The sequence below is a fragment of the Aquarana catesbeiana genome, linkage group LG06 (genome assembly GCF_042186555.1).
Source record: "Aquarana catesbeiana isolate 2022-GZ linkage group LG06, ASM4218655v1, whole genome shotgun sequence".
Taxonomy (NCBI): domain Eukaryota; kingdom Metazoa; phylum Chordata; class Amphibia; order Anura; family Ranidae; genus Aquarana; species Aquarana catesbeiana.
The window spans coordinates 229676556-229689710 of NC_133329.1; the positions used below are offsets into that span (position 1 = coordinate 229676556).

The 13155-nt window shown below is 42.6% G+C and overlaps 1 protein-coding gene across 1 annotated transcript in view; it reads left to right on the forward strand.

Moving 5' to 3' along the window:
- GTF3C1 (general transcription factor IIIC subunit 1) overlaps nt 1–13155 on the forward strand; it is a 395149-nt gene that overhangs the window by 73558 nt on the left and 308436 nt on the right. Inside the window, exon 8 of the mRNA XM_073633018.1 lies at nt 2562–2677. Within this exon, the coding sequence (XP_073489119.1) occupies nt 2562–2677 (116 nt within the window). The remainder of the gene's footprint in view (nt 1–2561; nt 2678–13155) is intronic.

Genomic DNA, 13155 nt, shown 5'->3' on the forward strand with positions numbered 1-13155 from the left:
GCAGTTAATTCCAGTGGTTCCTTTGATATATTTCTACAGAAGGAAGCTGTGTTTGGGTCAAAGCACGTTCTCCACATACAGCTCTACTCCAGGTCTTGGCAGAGGTTCATTCCCTGTCGGGAACTTTAGGATCCAGGCATTGCTTTGCCAGAAGACTCTGTTTCCGGGGTGTTGCAGAGCAAAAAAGATTGGTGCTCAATATTCTTCCTTTTCAGGAATCTGGAAAATAACCACTGATGCCAGTCTCTCTAAGTTGACTTAAGGCTGGCTACAGTTCAGTGGGCTTGATCTCCACAGGGGAAAATACTCTCCAATAGCTTGGAATTTTTTGGCCAGTATGCCTTGCTCTGGATTATAGGACAAACCTGTTGTAGGTTCAATCTGGAAATGCCTCTGCAGGTGTATGTATGTGTATATGTGTGTGTGTGTGTGTGTGTGTGTGTGTGTGTGCGTGTGTGTGTGCGGACATATCGGGTCTTGCGGGGGTTACTCCTTTGGACACTCCCAGTCCAGCGGGACCTGATGGTCTTGAGTCCTGTATCTCAGCATTGTTGAGCCCCTGGAAGCCAGCTTCGGGGAACTTCAATTACAGGGCTTGAAAATATTTTTTTGCCTTGCGTGAAGCCAGGAAGTGGCACTCGCAGAAATATGTGGGTGGGAGGTTTTCTCTTTCTTTCTCCAATCGGTAGAAGAAAGGAGTTTGGCATTGAGTACCGTTAAGGGTCAGGATTCGTCCCTATCCATTTTTTTCCAGGGGTCATTGTTTCGCACTCCTTTTTTTTTTTTTTTTTCATACCTCATACTGCAGGTAACTTGGACAGTCCCGCCTGTCATGCCATTCTTGTGTCCTTGGGACTTGAATTGGTCTTGATTGTCCTTGCAGAAGCCACTTTTTGAACCAATCATGGTATTCTGTTGATCCTTTTATCTCAGAAGGTGACTTCTTTGGTTGCTATCACTTCACGAAGTGGAGTGTCAGTATTGGCAGCTCTTTCATGCAAGGAGCCATTCTTGGTCTCGCATCATAAGGTGATGGCGTGTCCTCATCCATTTTTTTTATTGCTTAAAGTGGTTTCTAGTTTTTCACTTGAATCAGGACACAGTGTCTTGCCTTTTTATATTTCTCCTAAATCCGCAATCGGCAGGAGAAAGATCGCTACCTACTTTAGAGGTAGTTCAGATGCTCAGGGTCTACTTAAGTTGTCATCACAAGTCAGGAATCCTGATTGTGCTGCCAGAAGAACCCAGGAAGGGCAGGCAGCATCCAGGTCAAATATTTAGCAGTGGATCTGCCAGTTTACCAATGATGCCTATGGTTTAAATGGGGAAAAAAAAATCTTTTTTTTCGGGGGGGGGGGGGGGGGGGGAGGTTCTCTACCAGGAGTATCTTGGGCCATCCATCATTGGATGTCAGTGGCCCAGGTGTACAAGACCACTATTTGGTCTTTGGTTTATACATCTACAGGGTTTTACCAGGTCGATGTCAATCACGTAGAAAATACTGCCTTTGGCCTCGGCGTATTACAAATAGCGGAGTAGGTCCTCCTTTGGCAGTTTCTATAATGGTGTCTCCCTCCCCTCAGGGCCATTGCTTTAGGACATCCCAGTCATTAGTATGGTGCTCTGTGTCCCATGATGTACGATAAAGAAAAATAGATTTTTCCTACAGCTTACCTGTAAAATCCTTTTTTTGGAGTACATCATAGGACACAGAGGTCCCTCCCCTCTTTTCTGGGATCTTCATTGCTTGCTACAAAAACTGAGGTACTTCCTGTATGGGAGGAACTTCCTGTCTATTGGTTGCCAGTGTCCATTCACCTATAGGTGGCGTATAACCCAGATAGTCATTATTATGGTGCTCTGTGTCCCGTGATGTACTCCAAGAAAAGGATTTTACAGGTAAGCTGTAGGAAAATCTCTTTTTTCTTTGTTTCTATGTGTTTTAATGTGTTAAACTAAGATTATATAGATAAGTTATAGTTTACAAATAAACTTCTATTACATGACAAAGGGTTCCAAGAGCTCTGCGGGTAAACTAAAGAGAACAGCACAGCAGATTCTGCTTGCTTTGGAATATTATTTGGAATGTCTGATTTTCAATTTCATACTGAATCTTCTGATGAGAAATGGGTGATTTCTCTCATTCATGTTCAGCTTTTGAATCCTGTAAATGTTGGCCTCATGGCCTCATTTTAGCACTGCTGAGGAGGATACATACCAGTTTAAAAACCATGTGAGAATCCTCCCATCTTGCTAAAAAGAAAAACCCACAAATATTAAATATTTTATATTTACTTGGAAAACCTATGTTCAAGCATTTTGTTCTAGTAAGATAGAAATCATTTTCAAAAAACTGTGTACACGGGTGTATTGTTCCTATAGTGCCAAAGTCTGTAAAAACATATTTTTTTTTTTTAAGATGAATCTTCTATCAGGAGTGTTGCGGTATCTTCACTGGCACTTTACTAAGCTGTGTATCCAAATACTAAAGGCTGTATTTTTTTACATTTTGGTGACTTTATGATTTCATACAATATATACTTTTTTTTTTTTCTTTGCAGTTGAAAATCAAGGCACAAATGGAATTTCACAAAGAGAGATAAGATTGGCAATGAATGTGGGGAAGCTGGAAGCCAGAATGTTGTGTCGTTTATTAGAAAGATACAAGTTGATTAAGGTTAGATGTTTTGTCTTGTGGGGGGGTTTAGGGTTGGGCCGTTGTATGTCTTTAACCACTTCAACCCCGGAAGAATTTCCCCCTTTCCTGACCACTTTTTGCGATACGGCACTGCGTCTTTTTAACTGACAGTTGCGCGGTCATGCGACGTTGCACCCAAACAAAATTGACGTCCTTTTTTTCCCACAAATAGAGCTTTCTTTTGGTGGTATTTGATCACCTCGGCGGTTTTTATTTTTTGCGCTATAAACAAAAAAAGAGCGACAATTTTGAAAAAAATATTTTTTACTTTTTGCTATAATATCTTCAAATAATATATAAAAACAAATTTCTTTCCCAGTTTAGGCTGATATGTATTCTTCTACATATTTTTGGTAAAAAAATCGCAATAAGCGTATATTGATTGGTTTGCGCAAAAGTTATAGCGTGTACAAAATAGGGGATACATTTATGGCATTTTTATTAGTAATAGTGGCGATCTGCGATTTTTTTTTTTTTTTTTTTTTTTTCATCATGACTGCGACATTGGTGGACCCATCGGACACTTTTGACACTATTTTGGGACCAGTGACATACAGCGATCAGAGCACCGATTACTGTGTAAATGACACTAGGGGGGCGATCAAGGGGTTGAGTATGTCATAGGGAGTGATTCTAACTGTGGGGAGGTCCCGATGATAGGGAGCAGTAGAATCCCGGTCATGTTGCTAGGCAGAACAGGGAAATTCCTTGTTTACATAGGCATCTCCCCGTTCTGCAGCTCCGTGTCACGATCGCGGGCCCCCGGCGGACATCGAGTCTACGGGACCTGCGGCCATGCTCACGGAGTACACAGCGGGCACGCGTGCCCCGCCCACAATGCCACGTTTTAAAGGAGACATACAGGTATGCCCATTTGCGCAGCCGTGCCATTGTACATCATCGTGCACTGTTCGGCAAGTTGTTAAAATAAAAATCATAACTTATTATTCATAAAGGATGACTGCACTTTCTTGTACATCTCAGGACAAAGGATGTCTTTATTTTCATTACAGTAGGTTTATGCTGCCACCTTCAGATGATTGGGCACTGGCAAAAAGACGGAGTCCCATCCTAGGCATAATCCCTCCCCACTAAGCAAGGCTTTAGTTTTTGTAGCAATCCATGAAACACAGGCAGTGAGGTGGGATGCCTGAGTCCTGTGGTTTAATCCAAGGAAAGGATTTTACAGGTAAACCAAAAATCCCCTGCTTATCATACATCCCAGATACAGGGTGTCTTCATCTCCATTATGATAAGTATGTCCCAAAACACTGATTATGAGGAAAGGGCAACAAGCCAACAGGTCCCAAACTGCTAAACTGAAATATATTGCCATGTGGACTAGCAGGGTTCTACTGTATACAGGGCCAGATCAGTGATTCTCAGCTGAGCACATCAAAGTACATGCACAAGATCTCCCCGCAGTTCCTCTATCTAGACAAAGGCAAACTCTTAGCTGCTAACATCATCTGCATTTCCATTAGAACAAGGAGGAGAGGCTAAAAGTACATTTTACAACCATCAATGAACATTGATAGATAAAAACCTTCAGCTGGTATGCGGACACTCAGGCTCAGGAGAAAGGAATCACAATGTTTTGAAGTAAAAACCCCTTTCTGAAGTGAGCTCCACCGCTCCGATCTTTCCACCTCAACAAAGGTTTCTGTGATTTGCAGTGAAGTCTCTGCCATTCAGGCTGCAAACAGCTCCTAGAGTGTTCACCAGGGTCCTGGCTCCTGTTCTGGGCTGCTGCGTTCCTGGGGTATTCCTGTTATAGGCTGCCTGGATGACTTGCTTCAAAGGGAGCAATCTGCTTCATTACTGGAGGTCAATGTGTCTCACGTGTTATGGTCACGTCACACCTTTAGTAACAAACGCCAGCTGCTGTATCAATTTAAGTACAAAAGTAATATAAATAATACAGCACTAATTATTCACGCGTATTATAATGTGCACCATCCCTTTAAACAAAAGCGCTATAATTAAGTGTCTGTGCTTCTATATTTCAACTTTTTATTGGTTTTAAGATGAACGTTCCAGCAGTAGTGATTACAGTTATTCTGGTATTACTTTCCACATTATAGAAATCATAGAATAACTTACAATTAGAGAGTATGTAATGAAAACTGAAAAGAAAAAACTTTTGAGAAGACAAAGTCCGCTGGAGCCCACACACGATCGAATTGTCCGACGAAATCCCGTCCGCCGGGCAAAGTCTGCTGTAAAGTCCGCTCGTGTGTACGCGGCATTAGGGTTAGGTAGATGCCCAGGGCTTGTTGATGTAAACCTTATGACTGTCAATTTTATAAGAGTTCATAGCTCACAATTTTTTAAATAGTTAGAAGCTCTTTGATTGCTTAGCCATTCCAGACAATTTTTTTTACATTTATTAATAGAATAATTTTTGCGTGCCAACATTCGACAAGTTGGGGCATTCTGTGGATTTCAATATGCTTGTAATAGTAAGTGTTGCGGCTGTTAGAGTAGGTGCTACTATTGTTCTAAAACATAATGGGTAAATATCTAGATTTATTCCTAATTAAGGCCATTGCTGGTGTTAGTTCTATCAGAATACCTGTAAGGTCCGCTAGGAAGGATGAGAGAGCTTTCCAGAAACTTTTTTGTGAATTGTCCTAATGTTCAATACAGGATAATGCTTTACTTGTAATTTATAATGCTTTCTGCCATTATTCCCATGTAAAATTCTGTGGTAGATCTTTTTCCCATTTAATCCCATTCCCATTTAATCATGTTGGGACTTTTATTTGAAGAGGAGAGAAAGTTGTAGCATAAAGATATTTGTTTCTTTTTTTTGGAATAATGGTATGTAAGATATTGCCATATTTATGTTGGGTTATTGATTCATATCTTTTAGACTGGTATCTTTACACTTTTTTTATTTATCACTATGTTCTTAAAGTGGACAGTTGTAATTTTGGTATCCTTGTATTGACCACTCTTTTGTTGATAACCAAATTTTACAGTAGTCTATCATTCTTGAGGGTAATGGTATTTTAGTGTATAGAATTCAATTTTTGCTTTTAGAGAGGTTATGTTTCCATGCTATTAGGGTTGCTTTAATAGAAAGGAGGTTTGGTATGACAATTCTTTTGGGTATTAAATATTTAGCCATAGGAAGGGCAAATAGATTGTGTTCTATTGTGATTTCTTTTTCAATATTTGTCCATAATTTATCATTGAGTGGAAAACCAAAATTTCATTTCATCTAGTAAGGATGCATAATAATAGTTTTTAATATTTGGTAGACCCATTCCCCCCCCCCCCCCAGGGTTTTGGTAGTGGTTAGTATTGAGAATGCTTTTCTGGGTTTTTTTTCCCATTCCATGCAAATTTTTTCAATATTGTGCTCATCTGCATAAAAAATTTAGGAGGTATAGGGAGGGAGCGAAAATAGTATAGAATCTTGGGTAGTAGTTTACATTTTAAATTCTGCAATCTTCCCAACCCATGATAGCTGAGCCTTTCGAATATTTTGTAGGTCTTTGTTGGTTTGTTCTAGGGGTTTGGCAAAGTTTACTTCATATCATTTGGAGGATGGCAATGTGAGTTGTAAACCTAGGTATGTTTATAGATGCCTCATTCCAATTGTAGCCAAGTTTCTTCTGTAGATTATCTGATTGATCTTTATGAAGATTCATGGGCAGAACATAGCGTTTAATTTGATTGACCTTGTAATAAGAAACATTACTGTATTAGTCTAGTAATGTTTGAATTTTGGGTATGGATGACTCAGGGCTTAGCGTTAGAATAATATCATCTGCTCGGGGAGCACATTGCAATGGTTTCTATCCTTAAGGCTTCTTTCTCTAAGTGATTCTTTCTACAAGTGATATGCACTTCAATCTCTGCTTTAAGTTCTGCCTCACCTGATCATTCCTTCTCTGTCTCTTTACAGGTATGTGTCAGCTCAACCACATCTTCCACCGTTAACTGAAATTGGGATCTGCCTGCTGTCTGTGTGTGTGTGTGTGTGTGTGTGTGTCTTTGGTATGTGGCCTTCTCTATCTGTTGCCCTGTGCGTACAACCATGATATTGTTATTTGTTGCTCTGGACTGTCTTACCTAAGTTTTATGTGTTGATCTTGGCCTCTAGCCTCTTGCTATTCTGACTCTTGAAGCAAAAAGTCCACTGATTGTTAGGCATTCTTATAGTCACTCATGATTAATTAACGAACTTCAACCCCACCCTTATAACAGTATAAATTTGTGCATCCTTAAGGGGGTGAGCACATTGCTCGGGGAGCACATTGCTCTGGCTTCTATCCTTAAGGCTTCTATCTCTAAGTGATTCTTTCTACAAGTGATATGCACTTCAATCTCTGCACTTCAGCGATTGCACGAAGCAAACAAATACAGCAATCTGCACTGGAAAGCAGCTAACAGATTGCAGGTGACCCTGTCTCTCTAATAGGCTCTCCTTCCGCTCTGTAACATGCACTCTCTACCACTGCTTCTGACACTCCTCTCCTCTCTCCTCAAACTCTCTTACCTTCACCCCCCCTCTCCACCCGCCTGCTTATACATATCACCCTGCCTTCTGTCTTCTCCCTACTACTGCTCCTACCAACTCTTGCTCATTCTACATCCATACACTGATAAAACCTCCAGTACTCTGAGACATGCCCCTTCACATAAATCACAGTCCCACATTACCTCCCTCACCCTCCTGCTTTTCCTAATCTCTGGTGACATATCCCCAAACCCTGGGCCACCATCATCTGTCTTTGCCCATCGCTCCCATCCCCCTACACCCTCTGGCAGGAGCCGCAACCCACAGAACTTGGTCTCTATTCCTCTTTCCAAAACCAGCCCCCCCTTTTCCTGTGCCCTGTGGAATGCACGTTTGTCTGCAACAAACTCACCGCCCTTCACGACCTCTTTATCACAAATTCCTTTAACCTACTTGCCATTACTGAAACCTGGCTTCATGAATCGGATACTATTTCTCCTGCTTCCCTCTCCCATGGGGGCCTTCTCTGGACTCACTCCCCCAGACCAAGTGGACGGAAGGGAGGTGGAGTGGGAATCCTTCTAGCCCCATGCAGCACCTATCAGGTTCTTCACCCACCTCCCTCTCTGACACTCTCCTCTTTTGAGGCACATTGCATTCGTCTTTTCTCTCCCATTTCTCTAAGAACTGCTGTCATCTACCGGCCCCCTGGACCAGTATCAGCCTTTCTTGATGACTTCTCTGCCTGGCTACCCTACTTTCTCTCTTCTGAAATCCCCACAATTATTCTTGGGGACTTCAACATCCCTGTCAACACTAACACTACAATTACTTCTAAACTTCTCAGTCTAACCTCATCGCTTGACCTGAAGCAATGGATACAGGCTCCTACCCACTCCAAGGGCAACACCCTTGACCTTGCCTTCTCCTATCTGTGCACTCCGTGCAACCTTTCCAACAATCCACTCCCACTCTCCGATCACCACCTTATTAGTTTTGCTCTCTCCCTGTCTTCCACCTCTTCTCCCTCCAACCGCCTAACAATTACACGTAGAAACCTTCGCCACCTCAACCCTTCTCTTCTCTACTCTGCTACTGATCACCTCTATGACAAAATCTCACCTCTGTCCTGCCCCAACCTAGCTACTTTCATCTACAACAGCTCACTGTCTTCCTCCCTAGACAAGCTTGCCCCCCTCACTACACGCAGAATTAGGCCCCGACTGCTACAACCCTGGCAAATAGATGACACCAGAAGTCTCAGAAAACGTAGCCGCGCTCTTGAGCGCCTGTGGCATAAGACTAAGACCCATGAAGACTTCACACAATATAAATCTGCCCTCCTAAAATACTACTCCTGCCTTCACACTGCCAAACAGACCTACTTTATCACACTCATTAACACCTTCTCATCCAGTCCATGTCAACTCTTCTCTACCTTCAACACTCTACTCTGTCCTCCACTGCCTCCACCCACCAACTCACTCACTGCCCAGGAGATTGCCAATCACTTCAAAACTAAGATTGATACAATTCATGAGGAGATCACCAATGCGCAAAAACCTCCCCCATGCAACACCCCATGTCCACAGACACAATCATTACTTCCCTCATTCAACCCTGCTACTATTACTGAGGTTGCTAAACTTTTATCTAGCACTCATCTAACCACTTGCCCCCTGGATCCTGTTCCCTCGCAAATGCTACGCTCACCCTCTGACTCGATTCTACGCTCTCTAACTCACATTTTCAACCTCTCCCTCTCTTGTGGCATCTTCCCAAACTCTCTAAAACATGCGCTAGTCACCCCCATACTAAAAAAGCCCTCACTGGATCCCACCAATCTCAACAACTTACGTCCCATCTCCTTACTTTCCTTCTCCTCCAAACTTCTTGAAAGACTGGTCTACAACCGACTAAGCGACCATCTGACCATGAATAAACATCTTGATCCCCTTCAGTCCGGTTTTCGCCCTCAACACTCCACGGAAACTGCTCTCCTTAAACTCTCAAATGACCTACTAATTGCTAAAGCCAATGGACACTATTCTGTACTACTTCTCCTGGATCTCTCTGCTGCCTTTGACACAGTGAACCACCCCCTCCTCCTCAAAAAACTCCACTCCTTTGGTCTCCGTGACTGTACTCTTCGCTGGTTCTCATCCTACCTATCCCACCGCTCCTTCAGTGTCACTTACAACTCTACTTCCTCCTCTCCTCTTCCTTTTTCCGTTGGGGTCCCCCAAGGTTCTGTTCTTGGACCTCTCCTTTTCTCAATCTACACCACCTCCTTGGGTCAGTTGATTGCCTCCCACGGCTTTAAATATCATCTCTACGCTGATGACACCCAGATCTATCTCTCCACCCCCCAGCTCTCTCCATCTGTCTCCTCACGCATTACCAACTTACTAGCAGACATATCAGCCTGGCTGTCACATCGCTTTCTCAAACTCAACCTATCCAAAACCGAGCTCATGATATTTCCTCCCTCAGGTGCCACTTCCCCTGATTTCCCTGTCAAGATCAACGGCTCAACTATCAACCCATCTCCCCACAACAAGGTCCTAGGTGTAATCCTGGACTCTGAACTAACCTTTCGATCCCACATTCTATCACTATCCAAAGCTTGCCGCCTCTTCGCAACATCTCCAAGATACGCCCCTTCCTAACCAATGACACCACAAAGCTTCTAATCCACTCCCTGGTCATCTCCCGCCTCGACTACTGCAACTCCCTCCTCATTGGTTTACCTCTAAATAGGCTATGCCCACTTCAGTCCGTCATGAACGCTGCTGCCAGGCTCATCCACCACACAAACCGCTCAGCGTCTGCCACACCCCTCTGCCAATCCCTCCATTGGCTGCCACTCAGTCACCAAATTAAATTCAAGATACTAACTATAACTTACAAAGCCATCCACAACCCCCCAGCTACATCTCTAACCTAGTCACAAAATACCAACCTAATCGTTCTCTTCGCTCCTCCCAAGACCTCCTGCTCTCAAACTCCCTTGTCACCTCATCCCATGCTCGCCTTCAGGACTTCTCCAGAGCCTCCCCCATCCTATGGAATGCTCTACCCCAATCCGTCCGATTTTCTCCTACTTTATCCACTTTCAGACGATCCCTGAAAACTCCTCTCTTCAGAGAAGCCTATCTGGCCCCCACCTAACAACTGTACATTTATCTTCTCAATCAGCACATCACCCATAGTTATTACCTCTTGTATCTCTTGACCTTCCCTCTTAGATTGTAAGCTCTAAGGAGCAGGGCCCTCTGATTCCTACTGTATCAAATTGTATTGTATTTGTACTGTCTACCCTCAAGTTGTAAAGCGCTACGTAAACTGTTGACGCTATATAAATACTGTATAATAATAATATCTGCGAATAGGCCTATTTTATGTTCATATTACCCTTTTTTAATACCTTTTTAATGTCAGGGCATAGTTCTTATGCTTTCCGCTAGTGGTTCTATCGCCAGGAAAAAAATTAGGGAAGATAGGGGGCATCCTTGTCTTGTCCCATTCTTTGTTAAGTTAATTTCTTTGGATAGTAACCCTGAGGTAAACACCGTTCCTGAAGGTTGTGAGTATAAAGACATGATGGCCGAATGTATTAATCCTTTGATACCAAATGTTTCCAGAATTTTAGTTATAAATTGCCAATGCATCCTATCAAATGCTTTCTCTGCATCTCTTGCTAAGAGAATAAGGATGAGCTCCGGCGTGTTCGCACACCTCACGTGCCGAGCCCGTCAGGAAGTTGGCACGGCGCTGCGCTAATCACAGGCAGTGAGACATTTCCCGATCTCTGCAGCCGCACATCGTGAAAATGTCTCACTGCCTGTGATTAGTGCAGTGCTGTGCCGACTTCCTGGCGAGCTCGGCACGTGGAGTGTGCGAACACGCCGGAGGTCATCCTTATAAGAGAAAAGCGAGTGTCCGGTTGTTTTCTATATGATTAATTCAATTCACCATTCTTCTAGTACCATCGGGAGCTTGTCTTCCTTAAACAAACCCTACTTGGTCCACCCCTATGAGATATGATGTTATGTTTCATGAACGGTTTGCTATAATTTTGGCATACAGTTAACATCTTCTGGACCGCCGCACGCCGATATACATCCTTACTTTGAAGAGGAATATTGTTGTTATCGCAGCAGCTAGCTGCTGTAACCCCATCATCCTCTTCTTCAGCCGGCTGTCTGCTTTCCGATGAAAGTGGTCTTTGTGGCGGATTCGCCATGAGATCACTTTTATCGGGAGAGGGCCCCCCTCCCGCCGCGCTCCAGTGCTCTCCGCCGATTACCGGAGCCATCAGCAGTGGTGGAGGCAATCAGATCTTCACCCTTGCTGGGTATGGAGACGAGTGAGGGGAAAATGGCCTCCACCCGTCTCCATAACATTGTCACTTCCGCCCATAGCTCTTAAAGGGCCATTTTTTTCAATTAATTTTTTAAATGACAATTTTTTTTTTTTATTGCATTTTAGTGTAAATATGAGATCTGAGGCCTTTTTGACCCCAGATCTCATATTTAAGAGGTCCTGTCATGCTTTTTTTCTATTACAAGGGATGTTTACAGTGACACAATTTTTTTTTAAATAACAGTGTAAATATAAAAGGTAAAATAAATAAGAAAAAAAAAAAATTTTCTTTAAACATGTCTCGCCCAGCTCGCGTGCAGAAGCGAACGCATACGTGAGTTGCACCCGCATATGAAAACTCTGTTCAAACCACACATGTGAGGTATCGCCACGATCAGTAGAGCGAGAGCAATAATTCTAGCCCTAGACCTCCTCTAACTTAAAACATGCAACCTGTAGAATTTTTTAAACGTCGCCTATGGAGATTTTTAAAAGTAAAAGTATGTCACCATTCCACGAGCGGGCACATGTTGGCTATCAATTTACTCGGCGTAACATTATCTTTCACAATATAAAAAAAATTGGGCTAACTTCACTGTTTTTTATTTTTTAATTCAAAAAAGTGTATTTTTTCCAAAAAAAAGTGCGCTTGGCAGACCGCTGTGCAAATACGGTGTAACAGAAAGTATTGCAATGACCGACATTTTATTCTTTAGGGTGTTAGAAAAAAAAGTATAATGTTTGGGGGTTCTAAGTAATTTTCTAGCAAAGAAAAAAACGGTTTTTAACTTGTGAACAACACATCTCAAAAAGAGGCTCGGTCCTTAAGTGGTTAATAGGGGATCTTAGGTCTTTAACTGGTTTTGGAAGGGTAATTATTAAGGCTTCTAGCATCTCTTTTGGGTATTGACTAGAGTTGGCTACTTGACCATACATTTTGGTTAAGTATAGTGATAGTATGTCATTAAAAGCTTGGTGGTAGTATTCTCCCGATAGTCCATCGATGCCTGGAGCTTTGTTTTTGGATAAGGATTTGATAACCTTGGCGTTTTCAGTTATTGAGATTGGATCGTTGAGTGATGCTAGATCTTTGGGATTTATTTCTGGAAGGTTTGTTTTTAGGAAATCGGATATGTTTTTAGATGTAGGTTGGGGGGTGTTTTTGTCCTCCAAAGATTATATAGGGATTTGTAATATCCTGAAAAGATGTCTGCTATTTCTTGAGGGTTGTAGATTGTTTTACGTGAGATATGGTAAGTTATCTTATTTTTGTTTTTGCGTTGTCTTAGTTGGTTTTGTTTAGTCGATACTAAGCTAAGCAGGGCAGTAACTTCTCTGCAGGATGTGGAAACAGTGCAAGAAGATCTGAACAAATTAAAGGGGTGGGAAACTACATGGCAAATGAGGTTTAATGTAGAGAAATGTAAAATAATCCATTTGGGTGGCAAAAATATGAATGCAATCTACTCACTGGGGGGAGAACCTCTGGGGAAATCTAGGATGGAAAAGGACCTGGGCCTCCTAGTAGATGACAGGCTCAGCAATGGCATGCAATGCCATGCTGCTGCAAGCAAAGCAAACAGAATATTGGCATGCGTTAAAAAGAGGATTAAATTCAAGG